The sequence below is a fragment of the Strongylocentrotus purpuratus genome, unplaced genomic scaffold (assembly GCF_000002235.5).
Source record: "Strongylocentrotus purpuratus isolate Spur 01 unplaced genomic scaffold, Spur_5.0 spur5_scaffold_6, whole genome shotgun sequence".
Taxonomy (NCBI): Eukaryota; Metazoa; Echinodermata; class Echinoidea; order Camarodonta; family Strongylocentrotidae; genus Strongylocentrotus; species Strongylocentrotus purpuratus.
In genome coordinates this window covers 43,723,707-43,747,490 of record NW_022145612.1, presented here as the reverse complement: position 1 = coordinate 43,747,490, position 23,784 = coordinate 43,723,707, and the positions used below count along the sequence as shown (strand labels likewise).

Below are 23,784 nucleotides of genomic sequence, written 5' to 3'. Positions count from 1 at the left end.
TTTCGTTTCCCATTGCCCTTTTCCATGCACCCTATCTTATTTGGGCTAGGTCGTCTTTTATTATGATATGTACGTGTACCTAAATATATTCCCTTTACTGTATATACACATTTATTAAATGTTAGGATTGTTTATATAAAAATAATAACGCGATCATAACTGCTTTCGAAAAATCAACTTAAGACAATTTCAATAGCCTTTTGCGTCACCTATTGAAATGTACGAACATGACAATGACGTTACTTAATCCGACCATGATTTCTCTAAAACGTACATGCATGAACTTTGAGTTGATTTTTCAAAAATAATTGCGATCCAACTGTTATATCATGCCCTATAATTTTTCCTCTACATGTGACTTAAGTAATCTATATTCATTCAACTATTTTTGATAATTCAATTTGTTGCTTAATTTCCATTAAATAAGATGTCTCCACATTATCACCATAGACAGATTTAAACATAAAACCAACATGAAACAGCAAAGCATCATAATAATCAAGTTGAAATCAACCGGTATCAATCAAAGTCATTCGGTACTCAACGAAATAAATTATTATCTGATTTAGATTTAGATTGATCCATATAAACTGATTTATAAGACAAAATTAATGCAACAATAAATTTCTACATAGAAATGTACTTACAAAAAAATGACAAGTCTCTGTTAGTGGTACTATATCCCATTGGCAGCCAACATCAAAATTATGTACAGAACTTTGCAGGAATTAAGAATATGTCACGTATTTCCTACCCGTGAAATTTAAATGTGAGCAGTGTCCTAGTATTCAAATTATGCTTAATTATTATTACACTATCAGTGACTGACTGACTTTATTTTTTCTTTGGTAATAACATACATGTACATGGAATGAGCTGTAAAAGGTACAACAGCACGTATCTACGTCAATAACCCACTTTTTATAATTGCTAAAATTAAACTGATTGAATCTTTGCGCAGCACAAGACGTTATACCATTCGGTACAAGGGTCTGAAAATCTGACTATTTACTAAAAGAATTGCAAACACTAAAGTCGATTCGACAACTAAATTTTCAAGCCCTTTCGTTTTGAGAGAATTTCTAAAATGGTATTAACTTTCAAATGCCGGTGGAATTTAACCTTTTCATTTGTGTGGCCTGCAAATGGGAAATAGTACCTTTAAACTAATGTTTTCTATGTAGACCTATTCATAAACAGCGGAAGAATTAATTTTATGCCAAGTGCCTATTTAGTTTTGTGCATGGCCGGTAAATTTTGAATTGGATGGAAACGAATATGAATAAATTGTAGAACACCCCTCCCCCTTTTCCCAAAGGATCATTATCATTTTCTGTATTTCAAGGAGGCTCACGGAAGGCGCTCGAGGGTCTGCTTGGTACCCCCTTGATATCACGAAGTTTGTGATTTTCAAAACACCCAAGTTGCCATGGCACCAAAGAAACCATCTATTCTAGCTGTCTCTTCCACTTCACATGCTATACAGTCATTGGGTATTGCATTATCAGCCAACATCATATTTTGCCAGTATTTTTAAATCATGATGTGAATACAAAATATTTAGCTTGGTTGTGGTATTGGAGATGAATTTAATACTTTAGTTTATAAAATCCCTCTTTATATTCAAAATGAAACAATAATGAGACGAAACTATTTTGTAGAGGTTTTTTTTGCACTAAAATCTTTATTGATTTTTTATATTTTTTCCAAAGTAATGATTAATTTTCTATGGTTGATAAAGGCTTTTACAAAGTTGTGAATTGCACCATCATTATATGAAAATGAGTGCCGCTAATGTATTGACAATACATTTTTATTCTTAGACTCGAAGCCAATGAAAATGTTTTCGATGTTCCTGTTGTTATTTTGTTAGTCCACAGCAAGATAGAATTATTTCATAAATATTTCAATTTGAAGTGAGTTATATAGCATTTTTTTTTTGCTTCTTTTTGGCTGTCACTACAGACTGATGCTGCGTCGTAACCAGGGGGTAAGCGGACACTTTTTTTTTTTTTTTGGAGGCCAAAATTTCAAAATTTGACATTTTTCTTCGTTGGGGGGGGGGGGGGAAAGGTCACCTTATTTAGGTTAGCCGTGGGTATAATTTTTTTTTGTTTTTTTTTTGTTTAATAATAAAAAAAAACAAAAAAACAAAACAAAAAACAAAGGGGGGGGGGGGGGGGTTTTGGTTTTTTAGGGGGGTTTACATACATAAAAATACCAAAGGGGGGGGGGGGGGGTTTGAACCCCCAAAACCCTCCCCCTGCGTACGCCCCGTTGGTCGTAACAGTAGAACCTCATCAATGTTATGATCTATCATTCATAAAAAACTGCACGAGGGCGTTCAATTTCAAGCGACAAATGTTAACATTGATCTCCATTTCCCCCCTGAAGTCTACACATTTATGTTTCATTTGATTTGTGTCTTTCTTCGACGACTGGTGATTGTTTTCAAAATAGTCCTCTGAATTGCACCAGACAAAACACAATCAAGGTATTTTCCACTCACAGTTTCAAAAATATGTTTCCTCATCCATTTTTGACTGTCTAACATCATCCCCTGACGTTAAGGAAAAAAACATTTTAAAAATCGTTTCCTTAAAAACTATTGAAACTAATTGTTTCGGGTGCACACGTAATATTTGTATTACGTGCAGTAAGATATGATGGTGGAGGGGGGGAGGGGGGGGGGGGGGTCAAACGTATGTAGGATACCGATTTTACGTCTACATAGTTATAAAAAGGGGATGAGCTGGCTGCAATCTCAATTTAAAAGCGAAAATATTTTTTTTTATGCTATTAATTTTTACAAACACTTATCTTGCCAGCGATATGATATTCGATATATTTTTAATCAGATTGATTAATATTCGATTAGAAATACAGGAGAGTGTCTAGGAGAGGCGGGAAAGCTGATCCATCTCAGGAATTTCTTTGGAAATTATGTAATATTATTATAATTTCCATATTATAATAGGTAAGACGGAATCTCATATAGGCACATTTACGTCTATCTATAAAAATAAACGAGCTTGATATAACAACGAACTGTGACTATCTCTTCTCAATCTGGACCAGCGCCATCTGCAGTCGAGTGCCACACAATGAACTACTTGCTGCCGCCGCCATGTTTACCTACCGATTACGTTTCAAGGGGTAATCAAGGCTAAAATTTCGACCCTTTTGTGGATGGTGTGCTGAAGAATTGATCTGGATTTCTTGCTTGATATACAGCACAGAGGCATCAACATTTTTAATTGAATGTATGTACAAGATTTTTGTCATAAAACATACTAATTTGTGGCCTAATTTAATACTTGCGCACACAAAGCTGTAGGCCTAACTGTGTAACACTAACGATGGCGCACTGAAACAAAATACTTTGGTCCCGATCGATCCCTACCGCCTGGTCATCTGGGCCGGTGCGGTCCGGCCAGGCCCAGGGCAGGGCTTGGCTTGTTTTAACGAAAATAGGCTGCACTGCACTGTGGTGCTGGCAAGTCTAAAGCCCCGACAGAGCTAATCCTAAATACTTTGCTTGGAGGTTCTAGCAATATTTAAGCCTTAACTAAATTTCACTAAAGTAGCAAATGTTTAAAAGTTTTTAAAATGTGAAATGTGAGTGTGTGTTAGATCTAGACCTATGTTGGCTGTGGTCTTTTTGTTGGCTTGTCACAAAGAAGTTTGCACATTGATTGAGCATTGAGCAGTCGGGGGCGCTGGTCATACTATAGAATGAGGATCGTCTTCATAAATGAGGATATCCTCATAATCCTGCATTTTCGCAGACATTTTTTGTCATCGGCGCTCTGCGGGTTTCGGGTTTCCGTGCCGCCCGCTTGGCAATGCGTAAAATGGATTCCCCTTGGGAAAATAACCCTAGTTCACTGTCTACTTTACAGGGTTGTCCATCTTCCCAAGGATTTATGGCTCATAAAGTGAGAGTCTCTGTACAAAGTCAATGTAAAAGGCATAACAAAAAATCATCGCAGAATCCGTTTTTTGCATCGCCAACGCGGCAATCAAATATATGAACATCTGCGAAAATGCGGATGCTCCTTATTTTTGAGGACGCATTGGTCCGCGTTTACGAAGACGATCCTTATTCTCGGACCAGCGCCCCTACTGTTGAGTAGGGTGTCTGAACGATTTTTCAATTTTCGGCGCTAGGTCAGAAGTCTATCCAGACTTTGACCAAGAACTCAGGTGTGGAAATACCCTACTTAAACATACCGAAAATCAACTAGACCCTAAATCTTCATCAATTTTTTTAAATAGTGGTTATGATTAAAAAGTCGTTATGTATCTTACCTGTTTCGTGTAAATTTTCTTATAGTTTTTTGAGCATTTTTCCTATAGATCTAAATGAAGATTTATAATAGGCCTGAGTCATGTCGGGATTTTTATAAACCGGGTCCCGACGGCCTTGCACCTGCTGATCGGTACCCGGTGTCCCAAAATCAGCCCTCAGGATTTGTCACCTGCCTCTATAAAAAGCGCATATCATCAGTAGACTATGTCCCTTAAAAGTGACCTTTTTATATCAATCAAATAAATCAACACATGCATACCTCGGTTCAGGTCGGTATATCCTTACTAGTCTAATCCTTACATTTGACATTATTTTCATCCGTGATTGGCGATGTTTAGTGCCATTATTGTGCCTTTAACAGTTAAAAAAACTGGGGCAAGACTAGAAAGACAACATTTGAACCGCCATTTTGATTCATGCAGGTTGAATAAATCGGGTAAAAAAATATGAATGTTAGAATAATAAAATGGCTTTCTAAAAAATTCTTCTTTACAACATACCGATCAAATAATTTTGTAAAGACAAAATAAATATTTATCTCTTATTTTAAACATCGCATGCTTTTTTTTTAAAGCTTAAAATTACTTGGTAATCACAACAAGTTTTGATATAGTTCAGACTAGTCACAGAAAAATGCGCAGTACACCTCGTTAGCTGTAATGCGTGCCAAATAGAACCCAAACAAATATAATATATGTGAGCGTAACAAGAAATCATTAAAAACTACGAGAGCACAATTGGATTGACAACTACTGCTCAAAATTACCATAATCAGATACCAGGCAAAAAATTGAGTTTTTCATTTCCGGGGCTCCATTTCAAATTTTTGGGAAATTTTCTGGGGCTACTTTTTTCATTTCGGGGGCTCTTTTTTCTGGGGCTACTTTTTGGTTAATTCATGAAAGGATAGGTCTACAGTTTGTTGAGATTTGTTTAGTAGGCTAAGGTTTCAGGCTTCCTGCTTCATAATTGCCTATCAAAAAAGAAACCCCTTTTTCTAGTTCAATAACTAATTTTTCATGCATTGATTTGATGCAAGAACTGTAACATAATAGACCCCAGATTGTGATTATTTCTGGCCATGAATTTCGATAATCATTTTTCTAAATAAAATTTTCACAAGGAAATCAGACAGTCGTTTAAAAACGTAGACATTAGTAATACTTTTACTAATTCTAAGCTCAGGTTTCGTACATCTATTCACGAAACTATATTGAAATCGCGGCAATAATGATGCAAACCAACAGATAACAATTTCAAAGTGTCAAATCTCTTCGGCTCGAGCTCAGCTAGCGAGCTAACTCCGGGGCGAATCCACCCTCTGCCCCCGTGTATTTTTTGGGCTGTCATATACATAACTTGGACAAAGAATTCAATAATCGCCCAAGAAATGCCACAGAAATTGTGATAATCGAGGAGTAACTGGGTACATTTTTATCGAAAGGGGCCTGCTGCAAATACTTGAATCCTTTGTTATACTGCTTTTTACCGTAGAGGGTGGTATTTGGTTTCTAGCCTCGTGTTCAATTTAAACACGTGTAATTCGGACATTGCAGCAGGCCCATTCCAATAATAATTGTACCTATAGTAATTCTTCAAATATCACTATTTCTGTGGCTTTTCTTGGACAACTATTGTATTCTTCCTGCAAGTTAAATGTATCTGCTTACAATAATTTTGAGTAGTTGTCTTTCCAATTGTGCTCTCGTAGTTTTTAATGATTTTTTTCTCATTACGATCACATATTTGTTTGGGTTCGTTTGGCACCATTACAGCTAATGAAGTGCACTGCGCATGTGACTCGTCTGATCAAACTCGCCTTGCAACAGCAATCAGTATCAAAACTTGTGATTACCAAGTAATTTTCAGCTTTTAAAAGAAGCATGCGGTGTTCAAAATCAAAGAAAAAATATCTATTTTGTCTTTTAAATATTATTCAATCTGTATGTTGTAAAGAAGTATTTTTTAAAAAGCCGTTTTATTATTCAAACATTAATGTTTCTTTCAACCTGATTTATTCATCCTGCCGAGAGACGCGGCTAGTACAGTAGCTAGCTACATTGTAGCTGTACTGAGAACAGCAACCCCATGGGGCGAACTGCTTTGCAACCCATATTTATAACATCAGCAGTTCAGATTAAATCAGGATGAGCTAGAATATGATTGATAAAAATGAAATACTTAAGTTTTAAAGAGAAGGTTGAGTTCTGGGAAGAGGTAAAAAATAATTTGTGAGCGTTATCATTGTTATTATGCAAGGGTGGAAGAACATCAGATTAAACATGTTCCCTGAAAAGCATGGCTCTTTAAATGCCTTCATATTCTAAATATGACATGAAACATAAAAATGGGGGGGGGGGGGGGAAGGTTTTTTTCGCCATGTGCTCGTGTAGTCCCATATACATCATTCTGTGTACAGTGCTTGTAACTTTGCCAAGATTTGGCCAAATTTCTTATCATATTGATGATTCCAGAACCTTGCAGTACACACCAATACTACTTGTATATGCTAGATGATTAACCTTTTCTGAATGATTCCTCAACATTTTTTTCACAGTGCATTTGCATGACAGAACTGGTCTATACCTTTAAAGGCTAAGTCCACTCCAAAAAAGAGAAACAGTGCAACACAAATTTGAGTAAAACCAGATAACTAATAAAGAAATTTTTGAAAAAGTATGGAAATCACTACACAAATTGTCAATTTGGTTATCAGTTTGTGACGTCATTGCCTCACTATTTATCAATTGCTTTATAAATTTTTATCCCATTACTTTCCCTTTTTATCCCCCAAAATTTGATTTCCCCATGCCTTTGCCCAGGTTATATCATGATTTGTATCATAATGCGTGCATGACATTTTACAAAATATTTAATGAACTTTGAAGAATCAATACTTTTTTCTGAATATTATATACCGGTATTCATAATTATTGATTTTTATATAAATAGTTTATAAAAATTCAAATTTTCATGATTTCTGTATTTGCCGGCGTGAAGGCTGTAGTATTTTCAGAATAGAAAATGTCAAAAAGCCTGGGTGCAGCCTATGCGCAACAACAGTCAAAACAGCACATATATGGGACTAAGCTAAGTATAATAGCTATACCGGTTAATGTACAATGGTACAGGACATTTCTAGAATAACTCAACTTTGTCAATCTTGTGAATAAACTTCACAACTTACCAACCCCAAAATACCGGTAGATCTAGATCTAAGTTCGTGCCTTCGCTTAAGCAACCTCAATCCTCGCAGCTTGCGCGCGCCAAGCTATGGCGCAATACACGATCGACTGTGTGACTGTGGCCAGAGAGAAAGCTGAAATAAGACGCCATCTGGCTTGCTGCCCATGGTGTCAGCAAAAAAGCAGAACAATTAAAAAAAAAAAAATTTGTCTACGAAATGTCAAAATCGGGGGTGCGGTCTATACGGCGCTGCGGCCTTAACGCCCGCAAATATGGTAACTGAAAAAAAAACCTCTAGACCTCTATATTAGTGCATCCACACAAAAACATATTCAAAATAACTGGAATGCCGGTGTGAGAAAGATTAATAGGGGGGAAATGGGAAAATTATATTATCAATATAAAGAAAACAATAAGTGGATAGTGAGGAAATGGCGTTTAAGGCTCATGAGTGAGTTGCCAATTTGTCTAGTGATTTTCATAGTTCTTCAAGTCATTAAAAATTCATAACTTTCTCATTAGTTATCCGATTTTGCTCAAAATTTTTTTGATTGGTTTTTCTGCTTCTATTGAAAGTAAGTTATTGTCGGAGTGGACTTGCCTTTTAAAGTCTAGTACAGTCAGCTATGGGCTCAGTATCATACCTTGATCTTGTCAAGTACTGAGTATAATGTAGGATTGTGAAGTACAAGTAAAATAAAATGGCTCTACAATTGAACTCTCCCAATTTTTAAAGATTTTCCTGTTTTTCTGTCTCATCTCTCGATTTGCTGACCGTAGTGGTTATTTATCTTTTTCTTCATTCAATACCTGCAGAAATGAAACTGTCATGGCAAGCAGACTGCGAACGAAGAAAGGCATTTCTTCATCGATTTCTGTAACCAAGGTAAGGAATTTGATTTTTTTCTGATATAGTTGTTATATTGTGTAATATTTCACCTACATGTACATGTATATGCAGAGTGTTAAAGAGCCCATTGTGATGAAATGAAATAAAAGCATAAAGTGGTAATTGTAGGTGAACAGATGAATTAAATTGTTATTCTTTACAAGATAATTCTGTATGTAGTGGTAGACTCTAAACACATGTTTCTGATGCATCTAGTAATATGTGAATCGAAGGAAACAATTTTGTTTGTCGTTGCAAACATTCCCTTATGCTTCACCTTCCCCTTCATCTTCCCCTTCATCTGTTTGGATATGTCTTGACCTATTAGGGAGCAGGTAAAGGTCATTGCAGACCAAATTGTGAAATACACAGGGCCAAAATACTGGATACGTTCTCATGAAAGTTATGTAATCGTTATTCATTTATGCACAAGCAGTGCAATCCGTGATACACAGGTGGAAGTATTCTTTGAAAAGGGGAAACAAAGGCTATTTATGTAGCCCCTCCATTGCTGTAGGGGTGATTATTTCAAAATGTACAAAGTGGGACCTCTTCATGTTTTGAAGATATGTGGATATTCAGGGTCGTTTTGGACTTGTCCTAACCGTAAACTGGTCTATTGCTACCTGGTTGGGAGAAATTTCTTAAATGATTGAGCTTATTACAGTATCTTGGCTAAAACGAGGCTGATTCCTCTTTATATATTATGGAGTATATATTTATTGTAGCTTAGCTGCATTAGATAAATGGACATATTATTTTTGGGGTGGTCATTTTATTGTGTAACTTGCAGTCGAGATTGGTGCCGATCAACTCTTGCATGAATTTTCTTCCATTATTTTTACTCTGTAGTCTGGAGATTCATTGCTGAACCATAAGGAGCCAACCAATCAGAAGGATGATCCCAGTACAGAGCCTGTAAAAGGTAATTGAGTCAACAACTTTTAAGAATGGTGCACTTTTATCAATTTCATTTGAGTTTATAGGTACTTTTGAGGGCGTCTTGGAGAGGGCGGACCGCCAAACCTGCCTGTTGGAGCTTCGCAGATGAAGAAGGAATCCACCTGTGTTTATATTATACATCTTTTATGTTTCTTATGATATACAATGTAAGAGGAGGAAACGAAATGGAACAAGAATAGGGAAATGCTTGAGAGTTAAAGAAATGAACCATCAGCATTACAGACATGTTTTTACTATCAGTCAGCAATGGCTTGAGAGAAGATTAGAATTCACATGTGAATCAGCATACTGGCTCTTAAGCCAATGCTTTATTCTTGGACAGCCTGTAAATTCTTTAGTGGAATTTCTGTGGATATTATGAAGAACTCATGTGGAGAGCTCTCTCGTCACGGTTGTAGGACCTACAATTTGAAATGTGTATTAATTGAAGAATAGGGAGTGCAGTCTTGAAACCATGCCTCAAATTTGAGGACAAAATTGACCTAGATGCTGTGTCTTTCATTAGGATCAAATCGTGAGGATGATGGAAGATTGGTTCAGGGTCAGTATTCATTTCAAAGATATTCCATCCCATTTTACATGTATGTGTGCTATACCTTCTGTGAAACAGCTTCTAAAGACTCTTTTTTTCACCTTCCACTGCTTGTATGCATGAGTATAACAAGTGCAACTTTCCTATTAAGATATGACCTGGGTCCTCTATTTTGACATGTATGTAGATGATTAGTGATATTTCATTAATTGCATGTACTCTCTCAATTCTACCTTACGTTTTAATGGCAATGGATTTAATGAAGCATGTCCTTATGTTATGTGTACTAATATTAGAGAGGGCTATATTTTGTGTGAATAAAAACATAACATGTTTTTATCGGTAATTCTTTTGCAGACTTAGAACATCTCAACCTTATCATAATTATGATAATTGGCAGTTGGAATAAGCTTTCAATTTTCTTTTATTTTAAACAAAAATGAATGCATTACAATGAAATGAGTATTGTTAAACATGAAAATTTGATGCTGAATTGTGACCAATCCTTTCACCAAACACATCAAAAGTGTGCATGATTTGTCTCAAGCGTAATGGCATTTTGTATTCAAAACCGTATGCTAAACACTCCCAAATTATATAAATTGCTGTTATGTTGTGCAAGTAAACCTGCTCACCTCATGAAAGACTGAGATTGCTCAATATGACTTGTTACTGTAAAATGACACTACTCTGCTGGAAAGATATCTACCGGGTATGCAAAAAGTGGTTCTAGGTTAGGTCATCGATAGTTTAAAGAATACAATGTTGTGAGTATTTTATATTTTTTATTTGAAATTGAGTATTAAACTGGGGATGGCCTATTTCTATAGTCTAAAATCAACCAAAAGTAACCTATGGCATGATATGCATGCAATATCTGCACAAAGCTTATTGAATGTGAGAAAATAAATGTATCATCATTGGTCTTGTTAAAAGGAATGCAACCTTACCTTTATAAGAATCCTTATTATATTATATCAATAAAATTTGATTTTAATTTCTGCTTTGTAACGCATATATATTTCACCCAAATTTAGCTAAGATGTGAGGATATTGATCAAGTCTGATGAAATCATTAAAGCACTTGGATTATGCGTGATATGTGTGTGGCGGAGGGAGGGGGCGGGCCGGTGGGCAGGGTTTAGAATTTATAGCTTTGCAAGTACGTGTAGCTACATTTGCTTGTAAGAAGTAACTGTTGGTATGTCCTCCTTTTGAGTCTTTTGAATTGTACACTACAACTACAAGGATAATGTTCAAGTCTGGTGCTATACATTTACATGTGTTCTTCCGTGCAACAGTTACAACTTATAAAGATTTAATTTGTCATGTGAAGAATTCAGGTTGTATTACTTTGCATGTATATTGTGATGACCAAAATTGATGCTTGGTATTTATGTATCCAATGATTCCTAAAACATATGGAACAAACGTGTGTGCTTGGTTGTGTGATTGTTCTGTTGATGACTTGAGTGAGACCAGATGAGAGAGAGACTCCCTCTGATTTGTATGCACGTGTTGTTGTTTTTTGTTTTTGTTTTATTTGTTTGGAGGGAGGGAGGGACAGACAGGGAGTTACTCTTCCTTGTCAATTTACCTGTCACCTTTTCATTTTCATTTTGTGATTTCAGCAACAGCAAGCAGTGCCACCAGGAATTCCTTTGCGTAATATTCACAAGGTTGTCTGCTAATGTGTTTATAAATATCCCCTCCAACTGTAGTGCGGGTGTTAGCTTTTTTGCTGTTTATTTATATTTTTGTTATGCTGTATGGCATTTTGCATTGTGCTTCTTTTATTGAATTGAACCATATTATTGGGTGTTTAACTGACTTTCAAAGTTTCAACAAAATCCTAGGAAGTAATTTTATCGCTGTCATTTCATTTGAAGCTTTTCATCCATCCATCCATCCATTCTTTCTCGGCTAAACAACTGAACCAACAAACCACACACAAATCTAACCATGCATGCTTGTCCTGTGTATTTTTTGTATTGTTTAACACAGCTCATCCCCAAATCTGTCGTGGTCTCTCAATGGACAGAAAACTAACATCCACACTGTAGGAGAGTTCAGTATTGAATGCTTTTGAGAGACACTGTTGTATGATGCATGCCTATAAAGAGGTCCATCCGTAATGATCATCATCAACCTAACTTCATGATGTTCCATGGTTACCGCTGTTTTAATTGTGTTTGCACTACACTAAGATAGATATTCATGAGAAACTGTTGAAAATATTATATTTTGCATGAATTTGTTGGAGTTTGTCTGTGTATTCTAATTTGGACTGACAATAGAGGTTGTTCAGTAGATATTTTCAGGCTTTTGTATAAATTATTGCTACTGGCTGAACATTTATGTACCTATTACAGATCTATTTAATTTTCACATTACATTACTTGCTCTGTAACTAACATGATAAAACTAACTCTCACTCTGTTGGAGGAAAGAACATTTTACATCCATACATGTAGCAACGGGAGTCTAGACTCCATACTGTTTTTGCATTGATGATTTATAATATAGTTAATATAGTTAATATGGTGGAATGTCACGCCCCACACCTAAATGTATGTACTAGACTGTTTTAATAGGCTATTTTGGCAGGTTTAGGTTAATTGTTAAAGCAATACATATGACAGGATTTTAAGCAAATTTGTTATTGTGTTGCATATTTTTGTTTGTCATATTGGTATTATTATTATTTTATTTCTTAAATTTTAGGTTAGAGATTTGAATTTGGAAAGACATCAACGTGTGAAATGAGTTTTTGTACCTGCTGAATTTGAGTGTCTTTATCATATCCCAGATCGGTCAATTTCCCCAAATTATAATAATAATAATATTTAATTTTAATATAGCACTTAATACAAATGTCTCTCAGCGCTTTACAAATATACTATTACCCAAACCATGCAGTCACTGCGTAATATACATATTATCACCGAATTCCCAGCTTAAGAGCCATTAATATCATTCCCATATCAGGAATTCATGTGGTAACATACTTTCCCTCAAATTTATAGTGTACAAGAACACTTGCATGTTTGGCAGTATTTTCTCAGACAAAATGTGAAAATTGGTGAGAAATCATGGAAAACCTGATTTCTTTAAATCTGCATCAGCATCCCTTTTTATTCTGTCATGACAAACCCAACATGTGTACATGTACATGTGCCAATGTGGCCTACACGTTTGTATTATACATGTATGTGTACATGTGCTTGATAAACTTTCTTCATGGTAAAATCATGTTTCCAGCCCTGAACCATTCCATATCTTGTGTTTTACTTCTGTGAATTGTGTGGTATTCCAAGAGAATTCAAGCTTCTAGTTATCCTTTTTTGAAATTAGTAAGAGCCACAGGTTTAGATCCCAAGATGAGAAAAATATGGAAAGCAGAAATGTAGCAGTCATACATGTAGATTATGCACAATTTCACGCTACTAATGAAAATTTGCAGTTTGTAATTTCACTCACAATGCTAATACTAAAATGTACCTAAAGCATACATGTACAATGTATATATAAAAAGATGTTCATCAGATGAACCGTCCAAATTAAACCTTCTTGACATCTTAACTCACAAAGCAATCACATAGATTTACATTTTAATTTTAATCTAGCATAAAGTCTTCATTAAAAAAAAAAACCTCTTAGGGTAGTTGTAAAACAAGTAGAATCTCACTAATGCCCTGTATTGAAGCTTTTTTGTTGTCTTAAGATTAAACAATCTGTTTTTTTGTTGTTGTGTCACATTGTACATCATGAAAAGAAACCTGAATAGCCCTTGCATTCTCTAGAAACTTGTGTACTTAATATGCCTTTCCCATTTTCTCACTTTATAAACAGGATCAATGGGGTGGTTTTGTTTAATATTATAGTTCTCCTTAAACTGCTGCAATTGTCCTTTCCTAACCAATAACCATGCGTCTGGTTGATTTTGTTTCTTTTAATGTGATAATGTATGGTTTAACAACTTTTTATTCTTAAAATATATACGTATGTGAGTCTTTGTCTATTTCATCCTCTATTCTAGTCATTTTTATTTGTTTAGTATAACCTTGAAATCATTAAAAAGGGGTTTGGGTTGTTACCAATACATAGCTGCATTGTAGCTGCAAATCTATTTTCTATTCTTTTTCTTCTATTCATATCATGAAATTCTTTTAACTATATTATTCCTAATATACTGTTCTTTAATATACTGTGTGACTTCAACACATGTGCTGTACTAATTATTATTTCAGAGATTTGTTTCAGATACATGAATATGTTTCATTAAAACTTGGTTTAATTCTTAACATACAAATATGCTTATTTCATATCAAATATACCTGTCACACTCTGCTTTGGTTTCGTCTTCCAATTTCTACGTCTTCGTAGTTTTCACATGTAGCCAAATAACAAGCATCTAAAATTACAATACTTGTACTATACCTATCTGTATCCGTACCCCTCTCACTCTTTTCATTTTGGTTTTCTCTTCTATCATATCATTATCCAGATTTGTTTTCCATTAATTCCAGCTCGTTGTTGCTTGGATACCTCATTGTCATCACTGTAATTTTGTTTCAATGCCACCACACGATAGTGTTTGCTTATTAGCACAGAAAGGGAAAGCATTTTAATATTGCGTAGATTTAAGAGCCTTACAAGCATTAACTCATCAATCTGATCGTTCATTCACGTACATGTATGGTCAATATTATTGAGGTACAGTGTACAGGTACTGTATGTGTGATTCTTGTGGTGTTTTCTATAAAACTGTAGCACAATGTAATTAATGTCTTTTAAAGTTCTTTTGAAGTGTAATCAAGATAATTCATACAAACTGGAGCAGAAAGCGTGTCAAGAGGTTTGAATGGCACTCAAGCTGTCTAGGCCTATTATGAAAATGATACTATGGGAAATTGGCATTCATCAAAGCCGTGGGTTATTTGCTTTCTGGCTTAGTATTGTGTTCTTGATTTATAATTGGGTAGGTTGATAGATAGATACTCACATTTGCAATTTTCGATTAAAAAAGAAAACACATCTAGGCATTAATTAAGTCTGGTGTCATCTGGTCTTTCCATTTACCGGTATAATTTTCTGAAGCCTTTTGAAATCTTTTCATTTCAATTTTCCCCCCTCTCTCTCTCTCTCTGCCACTATATTTAGTTTGTATCATTGTAGATTTCTGTAGCCAATTTGCTTGATTTCCCTTTTCTACTTAATTATATTTCCTTGTGATCACAATGTTGATAACATGTTATATTCCATTCACTCACCATCCTCATTTTTTGTTTGGTGGCATTCATGTGGCATACTGAGCATAGTATGTTTACAATGTACAATGGATGCGGAGTGTATGTGTGTGTGTGAATGATGGACATTGGTGTTGTGTGTGTAAGCTGACAGTGTATATGTACTGAAGGCTCCACGCTCTGACCTCATCATCTGCTGTTCATTTGTTATGTGTGAATTGTATTCTATGCACAGCACCTAGCCATTAATACGGTGCCACCACGAGTAACCGTGCTTCATTCCGACTTATGCTGGCTGAGAGCTTGGGGTTTGAGATGGTGATCTGAAAAATAAAATTGATGTATTGATTCCCAGGCTAAGAATTCAGCAGATGCTTTCCTGTGCATGGTTGCATGCAAGTAGTGCCAGCTTTCCCCCCAATATTGCAGAGCTCTCAAAACCATGAGCCAGGCTTTTTTAACGGAAGCGACGGCAGATTGATTGAGGTAAAGTACATGTACGATCTGATCTCTTGTGTTGGGGGAAATACGTTGCATTAGACTTGTTCCTCTGTTAGAATCCTCTTCTGTGAGAGGTCGAGGCAGCTAGGAGTTATGCTGGCAGACATTCCTTGAACTCATTCCTTAGGCTTAGCTACATTCCTTTATACTGCATGCGTGTGCTAGTGTGGAAAGATGCTGGAGACAAAAGAATATGTCTGGACAATTTTTCTTGTAAGATGCAGTTGTTTAATACAGCTCTTTTTTGCTTCATGCCAGAGAAAGAAATGCTTCATATTTCACATTCATTATATTTTGAAGAGACCCATTGCACTTAAATGTATGTTAATAGCAATCATGTAGGTTATCAAATATTTAAATGTTTTAATGTTGGTTATTTGTAAGTTTTTAGCAAATAATTGGAACAGGGGACTATAAAAGTGAAAGCTGTATTATCACATTTTCTAGCTGTCATCTCATTTTTCTCCAACTCATTAGCATTGTCATTAACTGTTATTTTAAACTTACCAGGGTCGTCAAGTTTTATGTATTATTTGTAATGTGGAATGTGCTTATATTTTCTGTATTCTATAACTGCCTATGCTTATATTTCATACAAAAATCCCTTTGTAATACAATAATAGAACGGAGGGAGGCACTCAAAAAGGCTACATATTCTTTGTTGCCAATTAGAGTCCCACCACATGCAATGTACATGTATGCTAATTTCCAAATTATTGCAGCTTGTACATGTATGCTTTGTCTGTTTAAATGTTGGCTGGAATATGATGCTATGTTGACTGCATTTGCATGGCTTTCTCATAGCTACACGTAGTTATGTTCTACAAAATTTCAGTAGGAATTTTGGCATTTAGTTAATTTACATCTGTTGGAGCCCAGTAGATGTATATTTACTTTTAAAAAAAAACACATATTCCTTCAGATGCAGCAAAATTTGAATTGCTGTGCTTCAGAATCCTTAATTCCACATTTGATAGAATTGCAGTGTACAGTACACCGAGATGCGTTGAAGCTTGAGTGAAATTTGAAATAAGAAAACTAAATTTTCTCTTATCAACAATCACACCACCTTTCTATTTTTTGTGAACACTTTTTGTACATATAATTTACACTTGCCTATCCCTATTCTTTTCTTATTTTGTGATGTTCACTTCCCACCGTTTCGTCTTTTTGATATTTCCCCTACTTTTCCCAGTCGATTCACTATTCCGGTATCTCAGTCAGTAGTGTCATCTCTGTTTACTTCTAGTTTCCTCATTGCTTTGTGGTACAGTACTATCTCACTGAACAATAGACCGGTATATCCCTTTGATCACACCATGTACGATGTAGAATTCATGTAACCAAATTAAAGGCAGTCTCACAGAAGAATCAGAATTTCCTGATTTTTTTCCTGCACATTTCTTGTTTTAACATTGAAATTTGTATTTAACTTAAACCTGCATTTCATAACCCAGCTAATTCTATAGCACTTGTATTGCTTTGACAAATACTGTTACTAATAATGACAGTGCACTATACAAAGTTTATACTGTTACAAAACCACCTTTAAAAAAACAAAACTAGAATTTTGATTGTTGATATGTGGGGCTTTGTCTTTGTTTTAGCACAGAGAGATTGATAGAAAAAGAGGAAGATTGTTTGAGAGCGAGAGAGAATATTGGTATCACATTTGGTATAAAGTTGATTGGGGAAATATTCTAGTCATTTATCCAAAGTTGTTTGCGCGTCATACATGTTTTCAGATATTGGTCATTGGCCTGCTGAGTACTGTTTGATTAATCATTCTATATCTAGTTTAGGTTGTATATTTTGTTGTTTGTTGTGAGTCTCTGTTTGGTTGTGCAGTTTCCTGTTTTGTTTTGACTACGGTAGACTTTTTAAAAAGTGTCTTTGAATTCCTACACGGGAGGTTCTTGTATTTCCGAGAGTAGCAATGAAAATACTTGTAGAATGGACTTTTTCCCCCTCTCTCTTTAGAATTTTTTTTTGTGTGGATTTGAAACATGTTAAACTAAATTAAAACCTCTCCCCAAGTTATGAATGTTTTATATGAGATTAAGACTTCTGGCTTTGCTCTGGGATATTACTGGAAGTTCTAATTAATGAAGTTTTCTTCAAGGAGTGCTATACGTGTAGGCTGTATTTATTTGTTACGTGAATCAAGATGGAAGTTGGATACATACCTAGTTCAATAATTCTTCAACACATCTAAAACCTTATGTAAAGCGTTCAATGAAGTGAATGAATTTGACGAGCAATGGAGTAATAGACTACAGCGGAAAATCTTCAATTCTTTTAAGAATATATACTTTATTACCCCAGCTCACTTACTTTATTGTTCTCATTTTGTCTCCCTTTTTCTGTTTTGTTCAAACAGGTTAATATTTCACCAATTGATCACCTATAGCACTAACATATAATGCTTAGGGAGGTACACATTGTGTGCAAAAAAAGAAAGAAATGTGTGTACTAATTAGTAATTACTAACATGTGGTTCATGATATATATCCATCACATGCATCATTGTGTGTACATTCTGTGCATTTTGCCTTTCATAACTTTTTTCAAACTTTAAAAATATATTCCAGGGAAATTCAGGCAAACTTCTTTCATCATTTGCTGAATAAAATATTTACCTACATCAGTATGGCTTGGAGTGCAAATTTATCATTTTTGTCCTTGAGATCTTTTGGTGCAACTAGGATCTAATTATTCATTAGACTTGACAACTAGATTTTATGTACATGTATGATGTATGAAAGGGAAAAATATCAATGATGAAAAGGTTTAAGCTTTGTAATAATCCTATGATAGTGGGTAGCACAACATAATGATGTAGAACGTTGAAAAGAAGCAAGCTTCTTCAAATAGTTATGACCCTATTTACTATGTCAAACTAATATTCTGGGAAAATCAAATCCATGTCCAATTTCACAAGGGCATTAAAGTTCCTAAACTCTTAAATGCAAATCACAATTATATTTATTGAGATTATCAAAGTTTTTGTATAAGACACTAGGTCTTCTACCGTACCTTCCCATCGAAAAAAAAGATAAAAGAAAAAAAGATATTTACTACGGGAAGCCAACTAAATAATTCTTAAAAGAGATAAAAATACTTAATTCGCTCTCTAAGGAATTCTTGCTTTTATTAAAAAAATGTTTAAACTGTCATGACTACATTTTTTCCTGGTTGATTGTCTTCCCCACCATTTCATTTAACTAACTCTGAAGCCAGAATTTGGTTTGAAGCTGAGCATTTGTGTAGAAGCGATGCATGTGTACAAAACGTACTCATGAATCTGTTAGAAAGTAGTTTGGATTTGTAAACATCCTTTTTTTAGGAGTTTATAATGTAATTGATCTTTCACCTGGCCAACATTTCAAGGGATATAGGTTCCTTGCCAATTACCGACACTTACAGTCTGACATGTAGGTACATGAAATTTGCTCTTGCTTCATCTAAATTTTCTAGCCTCATTTTCATTCTATAATACTCACAAGATGGTTTCATTTTAACATAAAAACAAAATATAAGGATCACAAATGGTTTCCCACTTTCCCATATCATTTCATTTTGTTGTTCATACATTTAGAAGCAAGCACATTATATTGATGAGTGTGTATTAGGGACACACATTGAAATGTATTCAAATTTACTTGTACATATAAAAAAAAAAAAAGGACAGCACATTTTAAAGGGCCTGTAGTTATAAGACTGCTTTTAAAGTGCTAAAAAAGCAATAAACCAGGACTTTAATCAAATGAGATGTAAACAACCATCAGAACTGCATTGTTCTTTTGATATTCTACCTTTATTATACATTTTTAACAATTAAAATACAGTCCTTGCAATTATTTTTGCCATTCGAAAGTACTATTAATTGCCTTTAACTTTGATGTTTGCTTTGTGTAAACAACCCTTTGATAAATAGCCTCCTCCCCCTCCCCCTCAATAGAGACAGAAAGATCTACATATATGTCACTCGGCATGTTGCAAGTGACATTTGACATTTGCAATATTATTTGTCATGTACATGTACCGGTACATCATATGGAAACTTGTGATCAAATTTACAATGGCATTTTTTGCATGGTTTAACTGTATCTACTTGGCGCTATAAGACATTTGCATGTTCATATATTTTTATGCACATCCCTATTTTGCTATTAACTTCTTGGTTTATGTTGTTTGCCCATGGACATTATGAGAGAGGATAAATATACAATGTCCCAACAAAACTTCTGAATGGTTTTGCATTTGAAATGTTAAAAAACGGATGTGTTGAAAATATGTGCGTGCAGATTCTTATGACGTCAAGCTACATGTTCATGTATTTCATACCCCTCTTCCTTACCCCTCTTCCTACCCCTCTTTCTTGTGAGTGTACCTTTATATTTGGAATAAAAATGATATAGCAGTTGTGTTGGGCAACAGACATAGTTTGAATTTGAACAAAGACATTTTTAGAAAATGAATTTAAATTTGCAAAAAAAGTAAATGTCAATTAAAATACACAGCATGATGCTGTAGGCCCGAGTCATTGCGGTTCTTTACCTGGGCCATGTACAAATGCAATGCAAAATCTGTAATGTTTTTGTCCCACCTTTAAAATTTATTGGAGCATTAGGGTCCGACATTTTTTCAGCCATTAGCCTTTTATAGGCCTTGGTTTACAAAAGGAAAACTGTGATGACTCAAGCCATCTATGAAGATGTGCTAGACTGGGAGGAAAATGAGAAACCATCAAAGCACTTACCCCTCCAAAATGAAATCGATCTGGTTTGCTTTCTTTCTTTTTGGTTATTGTTGCTTGTACACGTATATCACTTTTGTTTTGTTCATCTGGTTCATATGGGATATTTCTAATACATTTGTACTGTCTGTTGCTGTATAACCCTTTTTAATATCTCCATCGTAGCTTTACTTATAACCTAAGCAACATTCCAATTCATAACCTTTTTTGGCGTTATTTGCTTTCATTATTCATTCATTCACAGAAATCAGTTTACAAAGTTATCAAGATCATAGTGTCTGTATTAAAGGCTTGGTCTAATTTTTTGCAATGTATAACTGCTGTAGTATGAGTTTTTTTTCTGCTTGTACATTACCGGTATATTCATCTGCATATGTACCTCTTCAAAAATGAGTGGAGAAAAAAAAAGTACAATCACAAAGAATAGAACATAGTCCTGGCAGTGGAACCTGTGAAATGGTTCACTCGATTTTTAGTAACAAAATTATGATGTCGTACATGTAAGTCTCAATATAATTTGATGATTTACACCCCCCATTTTAGGACTATGTTATCGTAATAATAATGGGATTCGATTTATGAGAGAAATGTAAGCTAAGATCAAAATCTAGGCTATCAGAAATACCATCCGCAAGGACTCGTAGACAAATACCCCCTACAGAAGGGATTGGAGCCTGAGAGGGGGGAGATCTGATAGTTTAGAGGATCATCCGACAATCGATATCTAGACATTTATTCATCATTTGTACATTTACATGTTTATCGTTTGGTTTGTATTTGTCATTGCACTCTTGAAACCTGCATGTCTAATCATAGATTTGAAAGATTTATAACTTACATTTTACTTTATTGCAATTAACCCTGCACACATCCAGCTTATATCTTTTTGATATTTATTCTCCAAGTTATTGTGTATTCTTTTGATTTCAGAAGTCTTCCCTTCATATTAGGTGATGGATTCCACTTGTGAAATCTCAAGAATTACTTTTTACAGGTACAAAGTGATAAACACAATTAATCCTTGTCAAACACATGTACCCTGCTATTGTTTTACTTTTGCCTTTATAAGATAGCAAAGCAAAGTAGAAAGTTAAGCTATATCACTCATCTTTATTTAGAAGACAACATTCCTCCAAAGTCCAAACCATCTTACAAAAATTACCAAATCATACACACGTAATCAAAATCTATAAAAAATTAGGTCCTTTGTTAATTATAGAATCAATAACATACAACTACTTTACCTGTTTGACAGGCCAGTATGTAATTACTATGATGTGAAATTTGCATGGGTGATAGAAAACCATTCAAAGGGTCAACATTCTAGTTTTCAACATTCTCCTCTTAATTTTGTATTCACACATTCGATGTACCGGTAGTTGTTGGGTTTTTGTTATTTTTCATACCAAGAAGTTGAATTTACTTATTAATATTTCTTAATAGTAGAATTAGACCATTCAGCTTCCCACATGATCTCCTCTCACCTACGATCAGATGTCGTCTTTTTTGTATTGAATATGGCATGCTTATCTCATGAAAATATGAGTACTTCCTAATCTTGTGTTCTGGAATGAACTGCTTTTTGAATTGCAGATGGTGGAATGAGCTCCATTTTAATGGATACGAGAGGTAATCATTCATCTTGTATCATGACTTGCTCCCTAGTTATATATTTTTCTTTGCTATGAAGTTACCCCTCAGTTCAAATCTCACCTCATTGAACATTTGGTCTGTGGATATTGTTTAGAACTCGAAATGCCAAAAGATATTTCGTAGCTTTAAGATCTTGGGATTGAATATGTGAAATGGTTTTCGAGGGTTACTGACATAATCCTGGCACTACCGTAATGTGTTGGCATGTGCAAAATGAGTGTAAATGTACGTTGTGTGTCTTGCATCCCCTTAGCCACGGCATGATTGAAAAGAACTCATTCAGTATAGACAACTCGTTTCTGCAATGGTTTGTGTATTACTAACCAATGTGTATGATGACAGATGTGAACTTATGCACGAATGCTTCTTAGTTTATCAATTAACCTTAAGGCCTCAAGCTCTCTAGTGCTAGATACTTGAAAGCGTTTGTCACATGATACTTAATACTTTGGTAAACGATCTCGTGTCGATTGCATGTACATGTACATTGCTTGTAGTTCATGTACCTGCAACTGATGCGTGTTGACATCCATGTAATGTACATGGACGTACACAGAGGTCATTTACCATGCAAATGTCACTGTTCTTAAGATATCAAGTTAATGAGCCATGACAACATCGTCTTTGAAGAGTCATGTTTACTGTCACATTCAAAATATCTGACCTTTCAATTTCCCTAACTTCTCATGTGTTGTCACTAACACTGCCAAATGGTATTATAGAGCATGCTAGTACAATATAAAATGAATGGCAACTTCATTCCAGCTGAATGTTCTCACGCCAAAGAAATATTTCACTTCAGGCTAAATCCAATTTTGAGGCACAGTTCAATCATCATGCAATGTCTCAATCCATTAAAATTTCAACTACAAGAGAACATCTAAATACATTCCTTGACCCCAATAAGAGCAAAGCTGATAGTTGCCATACATCTGCAAGATCATATACATTGTACATGACGTAATTGTAATATTTATGTCATTGACTACCAAAACCACAAAGAACATGTCTCATTTATATTATCTATAAAATCAGAATGTCTCTACCTCATATATCTAATACACATGGCATGTAGATAATTTCTCGTTAGCTTCTACTGTACTCAATTTCTGTGAGTTTTTGTTCAATTTTTCCACTTTGTTATTTTCATCCAAAAAATCTGGGAAATAAGCTTATGTTTTCTAAATCAATTACACCTTATCCTTGTTTGTCTCTGTACGTTTTAGTGTTGTGAAATAATTACTAAGCCTTTATTGAAACTATTAAAATAACTGTTGATTGGCTTTGTAAAATGAAACTAGTCTTTGCTAGTCAGAGTTAGGTTTACTGGAAGAAAAAGAAAAAAGGTTTTGAACACGTGTGTTTTGCCCCCCACCGCCCACCCCCCCCCCAAAAAAAAAGATTGTCTTCAATAGTATTGAAAATTTCATTTCTTATACAAGATGGTTAAGTGTGTTGTCATTATGAATATATTATCCAACAATCACCATTTTGCTTCAAAACCCTTGATTTCCTTGATACCATACATGTAATATTGAAAAATCCAAAATGTGGCATACATCATGTATATTTTGTTTAAATTTCATTTTAAATAATATCTTGGGAATCAGTATACCTATAAAATTTGGGAATCCCATTATACACATACTACATAATAATTTTGTTATAATAAACAAAATAAAGAAGAAACTCTTTATTTGATTATAGATGACAATATAAAACTTTGATTGTGAAAAATGT

The 23,784-nt window shown here is 34.7% G+C and overlaps 1 protein-coding gene across 9 annotated transcripts in view; it reads left to right on the top strand.

Moving 5' to 3' along the window:
- The first annotated feature begins 3,097 nt into the window (after nucleotides 1-3,097).
- The window catches only part of LOC100889352, a 42,854-nt gene continuing 22,167 nt past the window's right edge, over nucleotides 3,098-23,784 (top strand). For 7 of the 9 annotated variants that reach the window (XM_011670599.2, XM_030973010.1, XM_011670593.2 and 4 more), the window contains exons 1-3: nucleotides 3,098-3,263; nucleotides 8,315-8,384; nucleotides 9,240-9,312. In XM_011670599.2, coding sequence (XP_011668901.2) covers nucleotides 8,328-8,384; nucleotides 9,240-9,312 — 130 coding nt within the window. In that variant the 5' untranslated portion in view covers nucleotides 3,098-3,263; nucleotides 8,315-8,327. Of the gene's footprint in view, nucleotides 3,264-8,314; nucleotides 8,385-9,239; nucleotides 9,313-11,513; nucleotides 11,562-21,321; nucleotides 21,386-21,984; nucleotides 22,021-23,784 lie in introns of those variants that run through there. The other 2 variants (XM_011670594.2, XM_011670597.2) reach the window with 2 other exon arrangements.